Source organism: Uloborus diversus, chromosome 7, assembly GCF_026930045.1.
Source record: "Uloborus diversus isolate 005 chromosome 7, Udiv.v.3.1, whole genome shotgun sequence".
Lineage (NCBI taxonomy): Eukaryota > Metazoa > Arthropoda > Arachnida > Araneae > Uloboridae > Uloborus > Uloborus diversus.
The window spans coordinates 71,012,425-71,026,325 of record NC_072737.1 but is presented as its reverse complement, the minus strand read 5'-3'; the positions used below and the strand labels follow the sequence as shown (position 1 = coordinate 71,026,325).

The 13,901-nt window shown below is 32.5% G+C and overlaps 1 protein-coding gene across 1 annotated transcript in view; it reads left to right on the top strand.

Moving 5' to 3' along the window:
* Nucleotides 1-13,901, top strand: part of LOC129226437 (uncharacterized) — a 31,072-nt gene that overhangs the window by 15,180 nt on the left and 1,991 nt on the right. Inside the window, exons 4-5 of the mRNA XM_054861039.1 lie at nt 8,937-8,984; nt 12,463-12,519. Coding sequence (XP_054717014.1) covers nt 8,937-8,984; nt 12,463-12,519 — 105 coding nt within the window. The remainder of the gene's footprint in view (nt 1-8,936; nt 8,985-12,462; nt 12,520-13,901) is intronic.

Below are 13,901 nucleotides of genomic sequence, written 5' to 3'. Positions count from 1 at the left end.
ATTCCCTCCCCCCTTCCGCGCAACAGCAATTCGTTGTTTTTCTTTTAACGCTGGGGGAAAAAAGCACTGCAAATTTATACATCTATGCATACTTTTTACATACTATGTTTGTATATGTATATTTTTTTCTTTATTTGTGCATTTTTATGTTTCGAATCTCGCCATATTTGAGACTAAGTGATCGTAATAGCGGTATACCTAGGCTTGCCTTATTTCCTAAATGTTCTACCAGGACCCCCCCCCCCCCCCACCGTGGGTATTTCAAAAGGTACACACCCCGGCTGGTTTTCAGAGTGTTTTAGAAGCTCAATGCTATGGATAAATGATTACTAATTATCAGCCTAAACCACTAATAATAAATGATACATGACGCAAGCAGATACATTTAAACAATTTATTTTGTAAACGTTAATCTTTTGAAGTTACTTCAGCAAGAAATGAGGAATTGAATTTTGAACAATATTTACTTGTTTATTGGATTGGCTAGGACTTTTTTAGAAAGTCTTTTTTGTTTTAAATCTTTTTGTAAAATTCCTTACAAGCAAATCCGATAGTAATTTTATAGCTCATAAATTACAAATCTGTACCTCAGAGCTAAACTAACGTGATTCACATACGCTACTTTACAGGAGAGAAAAAAATATGTCATGTGAGTGCAATTTTCGAAAATATGTAAAATATCCGATATTTTCAATCAACGCAAGCTAATGTCTTCAAAATAGTAAATGCATCCTCAAATCACTCTTATTTATTATTATAATGTGCAGACTTAAAATTAAGGTTTCTTTAATTATTCATATCTAATATTCCATTTTACATTTTAGTCGATTTTAATAGAGTTAATATAGCGTTAGCTGTTCTACTCATTTGTCTTCTGTTAGCTACTTTTACACAGTTATATGATTCAAAAAAAAAACAATATGCAACAGTCAGGGGCATAGTCATAAGACATTTTCTTTTGTTCCAACCAATGGTTAACATTTAATTAGGTACTTTTAATATGCATTAAAATTGTTACATTACTAATAATTTTATGAATAAAAAAAATACATTATTTTGTTATATTAATGTGTAATAATACATCATAAAACTATAGTGCATAACTTTTTAGGTATTTTTAATAATAAATGAGCTATATTACTATGATTAATATAATTTTTATACTGAAAATACCGTAGTTGGAAAAATAAATATCGAAAATATCAAAATATCATGATATTTTCAGAACAAATATCGGATATATATCGGCGAACCCTAGCAGTAATAAACAGAAAATTCAAATTTTTGGACTTACGTCAGTCTGGCTACGAGGTACAGAAATGAAAAATTTATTATTTTAAATAATCCTTCACGGTTAATTATTTTTATATTTTTTAGTCATCTGTAATGAAACTTATATTTTACCGAGACGTGAAGTAAACTGGCGGGGACACTGGATTTTTGAATGAAAATCGGGACTGTCTAGGATCCCGTTTGAAAATCGGAAAACAAATACTAAATCCAACATTCACTGATTTATGGCGTATTTAACACAGCTATTATTAAAGAAACACTGACAATCACATGGGATCTAGTATGGGGCGCCTCGATGAGAGGCTCAGAAGGACAGTGTAACCTCCCCAAAAAATTCTCATTTGAAAAATGTGGAAACACGATTGCAACATTTAGATTCTTCTTTCAAATTTTAAAAATTGTTTTTAATGATGCATAATGTTGCTTCTCATTAGATGTTATGTAAGTATGATGTAATGTGCATGCTCATGTTTATCATTTGGAAAAAGTAGAACTTCATTCGAAAATTTGAGAATCCACCTCCCCCCCCCTCTCATTTTATTTCGGAGTGCCCCTGCTAGTAGTTAAGACCTAAGTGACCGAACTAGGTATCAAATCAAAGTTATGAAAACACAATTAAAGCAAAAAATAGTAAACAACGAAATACTTTTAAATTATAGTGGTAAAAAAAAAGTCGCAGCAAAAAAGTTGTTAAAATAATTTTACGAATTTTCATCCCCGTAAAAGGTTTATTAATTAGTATGAAGCATAAATTATGATGATTTTTCTATAAAAATCAAGGTTTTATAATTATTTTTGCTTAAGTTGTTCCAAGGAATTGAAAGATCATATGACTTGTATCAAGCAATCGCACAGATTAAATAGTGATTTGAGATAAATATCAGGCTTTGGGCAAATTGAGATCAATGAAAATTCTGGATTTGTTGCTTAATAAAGTACAAATAGTTAAGCTCTGCTGAAGTTTTATTTTAATTATAAAACGGTTTAAACCTTTATTTATTTTTCTCTATTTATTATTATTCCTTTTTTTACATAAAAGAATAGTTATAAATTCTCACTTAACCATTTCCCCATTTCCATCTTCCTACAAAATACTGTAGATCTTAAGCAACTCCATAGAAATTTCCTTTACTAAGAGTCAGGTCCCATTCTTCTGAATTTCTTCCCCCTCTTAATGAAAAAAATTCCGAGGCTCTTTATTTTTTATTGAAAAGAAAAAGCTACAAACGATTCAATTTTTGATTTTTTTTTTGAAAACTATTCATTTTCATATACTTTTCCATTTTTAATAACAATAAAAAAATATTATTATTGCTCTTTGCTAACAACTGAAGTTTTTTTTTTTTTTTGTATAAATGTTAACACAATAGCTGCCTGGTGTTGTGCAAAATTTTTGCTCTTACTATATATTGTTTATTTAGTTTTTTTTTTTTTTACTTATACAGAATTGAAATTGTATGCTAAGAGATAAATGTTTGTTTTTCTTTGTGATTAAGATAATTATAAGCTGAAGTATTAGACAGAATCGGTGAATTTAAAATGTTTCTGATATTAATGATTGAAATTTGCGACCAAAACCCAAGGCCAATCAGTTAGAGTAAATAAATTTGAAAAAATATCCCTTTTTTTTATATTTTTTATAATGTGTTTTGAGTACAACATCTGCCTAAATGTGCGTAAAACGCGACGTAAGTGCACATAAAAGTTGAAAATTGATCTTTTACGTGTACTCTTTGGTTTTTTTTTTTACAGCATTGTGATTTTATAACAGTTAAAGTTCCTAAATTATATGTTAGTAGCGAATAAAGCCGTAGCTATAAATTTATTTCCAAAAGGATACTTAGTTTGTTTTCGTTCAATTTGAAATCTCACGGCTTTTATTTATTAATTTATTTGAAATGTAATTGAATGTCATTGTCGTCGATTAAATTATGTTGCATCCATTTACAGCACAATCATTAATTAAATGTAAATTTTAAGCTTAGAAGAAAGAGAAGTGGATATTTCATTCTTGGAATCAAGTTTTGCTTTTAGCAGATGCTTTCAATAAATAGCAAGGAGGTTTGTTTAGAAATCTTTGCGTTGATAAGAAGGATGCACTGAACCTTGAAACCCCAACCTGATGAAAGGGTATTGTTTGCATGTGTGAATACAGAAGGTGGGCCCCTGCGCTCCGGGGTGCCGCTCTCAGGAGAGGGGAAAGGAAAAGCAGGATTCTACGCCTTGGACCGTTTGACAACGAAAATTTAGTGTCAGAAAAATACGTGTAAAACGCTAGCGACGTGATCTTGCTACGGCGTGATAAGACGTGCAAAACCGCCGGTAAGTTAAATGTGCCATTGGAAAAAAAAATATTTATGACCAGTTGGGGTTCAAGAAAAAAATGGGGCAAATGGAAACAAACTCTATTACCATACTTGTAGTAATTCTTGAAGGTAAGCTATTTCAATTGAACACCCTTTAGGTTTAAGGTCAGTTGGGGTAGAAAAAGGCATGAGGTAAATGGAAGCGAACTCTATCACCACACTTGTGGTAATTCTTGAAATTGAGCTATTTCAATTGAAACCAGTTTAAGGTCAATTGGGGAAAGAAAACCTGGGGTGAATGAAAAAAAACTTTATCATCACACTTGTGGGAATTCTTGAAACTAAGCTATTTCGATTAAACCCCATTTAAGGTCAATTGGGGCAAAAGAGAACATGGAGTAAATGCAAATAAACAAATTACCACAGTTATGGTAATTCTTGAAACTAAACTATTTCAAATGAATCCCATTCGAGGTCAGCTTGTAAAAGAAAACGTGGAGTAAATGGAAACAAACTGTATGACCACACTTATGAAAATTCTTGCAATTGAAACGTTGGTGAGTGAAGACTAGTAAAAAAGAAGATATTCTCTGAGAGTTTCACGTATTTCCAGTAACCATAAAATTAACAGTCGCTGAAATGCAGCACCAAGAGTAAGAAAAACTATTAAAATACTTATTACTATTGACAATTGTAGAAATTCAGCTAGTTACGTTACAGTTTCTAGAATTTTATTAAGGGTTTGATTTGTACCGCAATTCAATATAAAATTATGGATCATGATATTGTATCAGTCATTAAGTGTATAGAAGAGCCGCACATAGGAGTATTTGGCCAGTAAAACCGGATAAAAACCAAAATCCAAAAGTTTGACGAAAATTGTTTTAAACCTACTTTAATTCAAGTCAGATAACTGTTCTATCAAGGGACAGCAGTAAAAATCTCGCCTGTCACGTTTCCTTTGGTGTACGCTAGTCGGAAGTTAGACATTGTTGGATCCTCTCGCTTTTGCTTTCGACGCGTTTCATGCTACGTCTCCGTTTTATTGTTACTGTATTTGAATGCGATGAAATTTAGTAAAACAAACTTTTAATATGGAAAAGGGAGGTATGTAGCTCCATCTAAAATCCTGCTTCGTTGAATCATTTCGTCATTTGTCATTTTCTTACTCTGAAATTAAATCAAAATTGGATGTTTATTTTTCACTAAAATTTTTAGAAATTAAAGTTTTTGTTTACTTTCCGGGCCGAGCCGGGCTGTACTTTTGTTATGGGCATAAAATATAGACTGTCTGCTATGATATTCTGTAAAAACATCTTCCGCCTATTTCCGCCATTTTGTTTTTAAGGAGTTTAAAGTTGGTGAGTAAAATGTTCAGGAGTTCATGTTCAGGACACAATTGAAATATAAAAACTGTGTTAAGTTTACTGAAATTGGTTCAGAGTGAAGATATAAAAGCTGAATCAATTCAACTTAAATTGTTATTTAGTGGGCACAGTTATTTGCTCAATGATGCTGATTTTGCAGTTATAGAAGCTTATGCAAAAAAATTCCGTATATTTATAACCCTAATGACTAGTATCATATAATACAAAATAGTAAAAGAAAGAACCCTTTCAGAGTTGTCGAAATGAATCCACAAGAATTTCTTTCCACAAAACCATTGGAAGAAGCTGTTACCAACAGAAAAAAAATCAACAAGTGGACTAACAGTAAATTGGCTTAATATGAGATGGATAAAATTGGAAAGGTCAAACCCAAGCAGCATTAAGTTCAAACATAATTTTGACTAGGATGGTACCTTTTGTTGGATTAAAAAAAAAATAGGTAGGCCAGTAAATCAAAAAATATATAACTCAACCTATATTCAGAACAATTTCAAGAGAAACAAAAAAAAAACATATGTTTATTGAAGTATACACCTCCAACTAAACACGACTTTTACAGGTCATTAAGGACAACACATGGAGATCAAGATTTACATTTGAATAACTCGAAAGAAGATGGTGTTTGTTATGATGAATAAACATAAAACTTATGACCATAAATGTTATTTTACTATTTTTACATAATTTTCTTATATTTTTCATCTGCCAAAAGGTATAAGTCCTAAAAGTTTTAAGATGCTGTCATTATTTCAATGAATACTTACGTTTTTATTTACACATCCTGTACATCTCTTTTTTTTTTTTTTTTTGCAGAGTTTACATTTCGAAAAAAGATTTTATACACTTTTCTAATTAAATTAATAAACCAAGAATTTTAAAAACTAATGTATCAAAAAACATTAATTTTCTCAATTTTTGTGTTTTGGACTTAACCGCATTGGCTTCTGAGCGGCTCATATGATATCATGAAAGAATTCAAAGCCATGATACTGGATAAAAAGTTTACATTGTCGGAAGGAAAACTTGAGGAATTAGGGAAATAGGCAGATCATATTGAGTCGTGTTTCGAAGTATTTTTAAACCGAATTCAATTGTAAAGAGGCATCTGAATGCTATATTGATGATTGTATCTTGAAAAATAAAGAACAATGGCTAAGATATTTCATTACTGGTAGACAAAATCGGCGCAATTAGCAGAAACCATCAAAGTCCTTTCAAGAACCAAATTTGTGAAACTAAAGAACTACAAAATCAGGTACTTGTAGAAGAGATGACAAGTGTAGTTGGTATAAGCCAGTGCACTATAAAAATAGTAATAAATCCAAAATCATAAAATAACTAAATTCTTTACCAACTGGATCAATCAAACTTCGAAAGAACAACTATTTCCTCTATAATAATCTAACAGTTGTTATAAAACAGACACCTCAAGAGGCTCTCGCAATCTTTGCAGACAGAGACTTCCCTAGTGGGCATTGGGAAGAAATAAAAATGATAACAAAAGCAATTATCCCTAGACGTTCAAATGCAGAAAGTGTTTAGAAGGAATGTTACCCGGATGAGGACTCTGTACGAGTAGCAGATGCTGTCTCTGAAATTCAACTTCACGTACTGCTTGATCGCGATGGGTTACGACTGTATAATTACAATAGTACAGGGGGAGAAATGTCTTCAGTGAGAAAAATGCAAACTATGGTACTGATAGGGCTGTGATGGGTACCAGCAGACACAGTATAAACAAAAATTTTAAAACATTACCGAAAACGATGCAAATATTAAACAGAGCTCACACTACTCGTTGTAATTATTGATGGTGAAGGAACAAAATTACAAAGTATTATTCAAGATATTTAGATTTTGTCGACCTATACGAGTTAGGTTATCATCCTATGACTAAAGGTATACATAATTTTTTGATGCCAGGTGCTGCAGTTTACCTCTCAAGCAATCCAACCAATTGCTCAATTTTCTTAGAAGGCAGCTGTAACCCGAAATAAGCTCGCGCAGCGTCACCGAGTATATTTTTCACGAGTGGATTGTAAGAGATGCAGACTAAACAGACACTTATCAAATCCTATCCCCCACTAAAGAAGTGGTAATAGACGAGGCAAAAAGAACAAAGTCGTTTTCCATTGAAGCAGCAAATATAATGATCGCATGACGCAAAAGCAAGCAGTAATAAATACTACATGAGCAACCGTTTACAACCGTTAAGAGTATGGAAGAGAAAAAAAAGATAATTTTCTCAGAAATATCTTTTTTTCTTCATATAAACACCTTATTTTGATCTAGTAGCAAGTTTCAATGCAATATATGACAAAAAATCGCATCAAATAATTTTGTCCGGTTTTTTGATACAAATACTCCTATGTGAGCCGTCTAGTTTTCAAAACTGAGATCCCGATTATCAACGTATATATTATCCGTGCAGATTGATTACCACCTGGCTATCCTAAATTTGCTGTTTTCTGTCCCTTTTTAAAATAACTTACTGAACCTTACTGATACAAAAACATTCGTTACATCGCGTCTCACTATATTGCTCATTCGGATATACGGCGCTTTACCTTTGTCTCCGGAAATATTATACTTAAAAAAATATTGTTTCATAGGAAAAAACGGTCTAATGTGTACATCACATGAATACCTTTTTCACCTTTTTAATGATAATAGTGCATTGGAGTAAGCAAGGAAACACTTTAAACATTTTCACCCCTAGTTCGTCAAGAACCGATGCTGAAAAGCGTTTTAGAGAGATTAATTTTTCCAGTATCAAAAATTTTAACGTGATTCAATGGATTATTAACGGATAATTAACGTGATTCATTTCTGTAAATATCGCTAATAGCTCCAAATTACAACCAAATTCAAAAAATAAATATTTTTTGCCAAATTTATCGCCAACCTGGCGATAATGTCGCCAAGTTAGCGACAAAAACTTGGCAATATAAACCAAATATTCGCCAAATTATAACATCACTGGAGTTTGCATTGATATTAACGCTAATTTTTCCCCAAAAAATATGTAAAAGATCCCTTTTGGAACATCAGAATACAACTGAAAGGGGGAGGGGGCGCGACTAGACTCCACTGGGAATTTAGATACCAAATTTCAGTATGGATATTTCGGCCATTTATACGTTCATAGGCATGTATGCGGTAGGTTCGAAAGAAACCACTCAACATTCATTCGGGGATGAGTAAAATGGAAAATTAGGCCAAAATTTGAGAGAAATTACTTTCGCGAATACAATGCTTCCTTTACTATGTAAAGTTAAAATTATCTGTCTCAGAAAGTATTAGCTTCTTTTTCAATCAATAAACAAAACTAGTGGGTCTTCCACCAGACTAAATTCGCTGCAGTTTAAGCTGAAACTTTCGATTTGTATTCCACCATAAAACAAAAAACAAAAAAAAATTTTTTTTTTTTTTAAATTGATAAACTAGGGTTTTTTTTGTTAAATCACTATGATACGATAATGAACACAATCTTTTACTAGGTGCATATTATTCAATTTTTATCGTTACTGGCCTCAGATACATCGCGCTTTAGGATGTATCGCGCATTTTTGTTGTCTCCCGAAAAGAGCGACGTAACAAGAGGTTACTTTTCCATAATTGCACCCTTGCATTGGCAAGAAAATACTGATAAAATTGCAACTGCTGTGTTTGTATATTCATGAACAAGTATCTCGAAAACAAATAATCACTTTCAAGTTTAAAATTTACGACTACAGAATGTGATCTAAAAAGAACTTTCTCTATTTTGAACTAATTTTCGGTTATTAACGTTCAGTTATTTTTCTATTTTCTAAGTTAATTTAAGCATACATTATCTCGGATAGCTGGTTATTCAAAGTTATTGAAAGCTTCATTATAAAAAAATGTGATGTGCATGTATAACTTTTGAAATGTCTTTCGGTAAATAATGTTATTCTTTTAACTGCAGGAAGCGTTATCAGAAATCTTTGCTGGACCGCTTATACAACACTTTTCTGTAAGTATCTTTCGATAATGAGAGTTCAAATTTTAACACAGAATGATTTCAATTACGAATAACTCCTGTTTGCCAGAAAAAACTTTAAAACCATCCTTATTATAAGTACTTTAGAAACAATCTTTTACTTCAAACAGATTTTCATTTTGAGACCATTTCGAGATTAAATCTCCGAATGCAGAAATCTTTGCACCAGTTGGTTTATTTGCATAGAATTTGCAAGAATATCATATTTTGATCTCACTGCCGAAAAAAAAATGGGTCGTCTTTGGATTGTGATTGATAAGGGAAAGTGTAATAAAGGGTGTCCTAAAATTAACTCAAGATTTGAATTGGCCACTATTTTTTCCGTAAATTGTTGGCAGCCGTGAAAAAAGAACAATTTTACAGCGGAGAATTTAGGGTTAATAAAAATGGAGTGTTATGCTACCATACAGCCAGTGAAACAATTCAATTACTGCACGAGGAACAGTAATTGAACAATTTAATTACTGCATGAATCCTGGACTCTCTCGTTTTGGGGATCAGAACTGACAACCTAGATAGTGTGATTTAACACCATTAGATTTCTTCTTATGGGGTTCTTTGAAGTCAAAAGTCTATGTCAAAAAACCCACAACCACCTGTGCATTACCGTGTTGCGATATCGAGCGCCAATAACAGCAACTGCTTGAGCAGCCTAAACTTTCATTATTTTTGAAATAGTTCTTCAATAATGAAAACGCGTTACTGTATCGTTTAACACTCCATTTTTAATAACCCCTAAACTCGCCTCTGTCATATTGTTCTTTTTTCAGGGTTGCTATTAATTTACTTCAAAAATAGAGGCAAATACAAATCTTGCCTTAATTTGAGGATACCTTTACATTTAAGCAATACGGAGAAAGATTCAGAGCAAGGTTGCGAGGTGGCCATTGGCCAATTGATAAATTGTATAGCATTCTACAGAAAGTAGGGGAAAGGGAGGTTTGACCCATAGGGAGACTTGACAAACGGGTATTTTTGAAATGAAAAGGATATTTAGGGAAAACTTCTGTCATATTATTAATTGACTAAAGACGCAACAGTATTTTTCTGGATGAAGCCTTTTCAGAAATAATAAAGGTTTTCCAGAAATTCAATGTTAAATGATGCAACACCTTTGAAGTAAAGTTTGAAGATTTTTGAATTTGTTAAATTTTAATCACCAATTTTAAGGGAAATGAATTTTAAAATTGTAAATATTTTTTCCACTTTTGTAGCTATATATTGATATGCAGTAGTTTTATATAACTTTAATCTAAGTTGCTAGACATTTCAGGTAAACAAAAGAAAGCTACCTAGGAAATTTGAACAGAGCTAACTAGGAAGACTTGACCCAAGAACTAATTTGATGTCTTTGTTTAATTTGATGTTTTTTCAATGAGTTTTTATTCATGAATAGCTAAGATATTTTGATTGAGACCTAATGATTTGATTTTATTTAAGCAATAACTCTAACATTGTGAATAGAAAGGACCTGATTTTTTTTTACTTAATAAATGACTAAATATAAAATGTTTTGGTCAAATAAATTGTTTTTATTTGACAAATAACTAAAATACTAGTAGTCTTTTAGCCCAATGATTTGTTACTTAAAATATTGTTTAAGTCCAAGCTTATAAAGTTTTGAATTCGACTTCTGATTTTCGATAGAGTAAGATTAATTTTAAAAATATATGTAACACTTTTCCTTTTGTACGTTCACTTGAAGTATCACTTATTAAAAAAAAACCCTTCAAATTTGCGTTTTTGATTTCAGTATCTATGAGTCTTCTTACATTCATGGTCACGTCTTCCTAAGTGTTGTGTCAAATCTCCCTAGATATAGGAACAATATACCCACATCCTGATTTGAGGAATATAACTTTTTCTGCACCATTTCTACTTAGATCTGTGCTATCATTTTGAGTCATAATAATGTATGAAATAACAAACTATTTCTATATTTTTTTTTGTTCTAACTCTTCTTAAAAAATATGGAAAATAAAAAACCAAAAATTGGGTCAAGTCTCCCTAGTTTCACCTATTGAAAAGTGAACTTGTATTGGAAAATTGGAGAATGTTCCTGCTGAAGTGCACGCTCTAATCGTTGAGAATATAATTTGAGTAGAATTTGTTATAGAGTAAGAGCCCATGGGCGCCAGACCTACGTCATAGTAAAAATGCCCAAAATTTTTCTGCGTAAGGACATCACAGCATATATAAGGGTACGCTATTATTTAAGTTCAGTCACGCAGGCTTTGGCAGGAAACACGTAGCAAAGTTGCGTCGAAAACTGAATCATTCCATGTCAAGTGACCTCGTCGTCTCCACCCGACCATCTCCAATTTGTACGAAATATTACAGAGGTGCAGACATGTCTTTGAAACTCAATTGTGCAAATTTTTAGCTTGCACCTTTCTTACCTGCTGTGATGTCCTTGAGTAAAAAAAGTTTGGGGCTTTATACTATGACGTAGGTCTGACACTGGTGGGATCTTGGACTATAAGCTTTTAGCATTCAAGCGATTGCTCATAAATGCTAAAAGAGGAATTCATGTCCATTAAGGAAGAGGGTTACCTTTGACAGCCCCCGAAAATTTTGAACTTCAAAAAAAGTTCTGGCCCGAGATAAAGCTAGATAAAGATCACAATCTGGCAGCAATTTCTGACTTACAATTTTCTACAAAATCTTTTTATGTACTTTATCTTTGGAAGGGTACTAGGATTGTTGCGGTTTGTTTAATTAAAAGGAGGGTTTTTTTCTCAGTTTAAAACGATATGCTTAATTTTTAAATATGAGTTTGATTTTTCTTCCAATAATCTTTTGGGAAAATTTTTTTTTTCCTTTTCTCAAAAATGAATTTTCAAAACCTTTTTTACTGTTGGTAAGTACTGTTAAGTTGGATAGTATTTACAATTAATATCAAATTTGTAATAGTCACTAATGAAATTTAGGTGGTGTAGCTCAAATAAAGAAGTTAATAACGTATTCATCATGGCATTTCATTCACAATAACAACAAACTAAAATTTTTCTCAATAGTATAAAAGTGGATTTACCTGTGAAATTTTAATCCTGGATTCTTTTTTGAACGTTTATTAGTACAGTTGAAGGCTACACATGACACCATCATGTTGAAATCCCTTTGAAATTCGATGAAATAGAATAAAGAATTCAGAATCTTACGACATAGCCGAAAAAATTACTTCGTACATATAAGATGGTGGCGCAGTTACCGTAATAGCTTCAAAAAATGCCCTCCGTGTTCCATCCTGTTATTTCTACGTCCATTTATAGAACAGAAAAATAATCTTGCTCTTGACGAAGGCTGTGAAAGAATTCACTTTCACAACTTTCTTTTCTTTCCAAAACTTCTTCACAAACGACAAGCCCATCTTTTTTTTTGTGTGTGGGTGGGTGGGTTGTTTTCACTCATTTTCTTATATTTTATTTCATTGTTTCTTTTTTCATTCCAGAAAGTTTGTTCAAATCTTGATGGTCTTCAAGAATGTGAAAAGCTTGACGAATATAACGTGAGTATATTCAGGCAGTAATCGAAACCTTCTAAGCTGAGATGAAAAAATCGTTGACACCCAAACTAAAACAAGGTTTAAACATTAAATTTAAAAATGAGTTTACAAGCAAAAAATATGTTTACTTCCCATAAATTATTGATTTGAAACTTTTACGAACCCTCAAACCGGGCACGTAATATATATATATATATATATATATATATATATATATATATATATATATATATATATATATGAAAGAGAAGTACAAAGAGTCTGAAAAATGTAGTGTAAAAACCTTTAACGGAGAATGGTTACAAAAAGAGGGATCAGAATAGTATATTAAACCATATCCAGGAGGGCCAATAAAAGTGGTAGCAAGCACAGATGATCTGAAGGGATACCAGACAGTGATAAATGGAAACATCTGTCTGACATACTTACGCCAACATTACCAGATGATTCGAACCTTGGTCAGACAACCAAAACGCCGGTCAAAGACTTCTTCAGTCACTAAAAAAACTTAACCATGCTGTTCAGTTGTTTGAACTTCTTCAGCCAGTAAGAAAGCACAAACCTGCTGTTCTGGTGTCTGTACTTCTTCAGTCACCAAGAAAGCTGAAACCTTTTGCACAAGTGTCTGACCGAGAGTCGAATAATCAGATGAATACAAACGTTAGAGCAAATGTCTTTTTAGAGGAAAGAAGTTCACCTTGTTTCAACAAATGCTAGAATTTCTATTCTAAACAATTCGGTTTGTGCACATCATGTCTACTGGTGAAAATTTCGGTCAGCTGGCAACATTATGAACTGTTTTAGTTCTCAATTTGTGCTAGTTATATCTAATAAATGTTTCCCATTAATCAGTCTTACAGCAATTCCGATTTCCATCCCTGCTTCCACTTTCCGCTGACGCACAGGGTAGAATTTCGACCAAACGTTCACTAAACTATCTCGTTTTGAGATAGCACTCTCCCTTGGCTCAAAATGGGGGAAAGTTCTTCAACTTCTTGCTTGGTATCAGTGCTACAATTGCGAATTTCTCAGCCACCTTGAAGATTTTAACTTAACCCTCCTAAACTGACTTATTCGGTCTCACCTTTTCATCTTCGAAATCGTGACTTAGGTTCATTCTGAGCTCTGCTGGATTGAGGAAGGATTGAGGAATCCACTACTGTAACACCGACACCAAAAAGTTGGAAGAATTTTTCCGCATTTTGAACCAAAATAGACGATGTTACCTCAAAGCGCACTAGTTTTGTGGATCAAAATGCTGCACTATGTGACGTTTCAGGTTATCTACTTCTTTGCAATTCTCATTCCTTTAAATGTAATATTTCTCTCGTAAAGATGTTTTGCTATATATATAGGCACCCTTGTACATTGGACATAATGAGTTT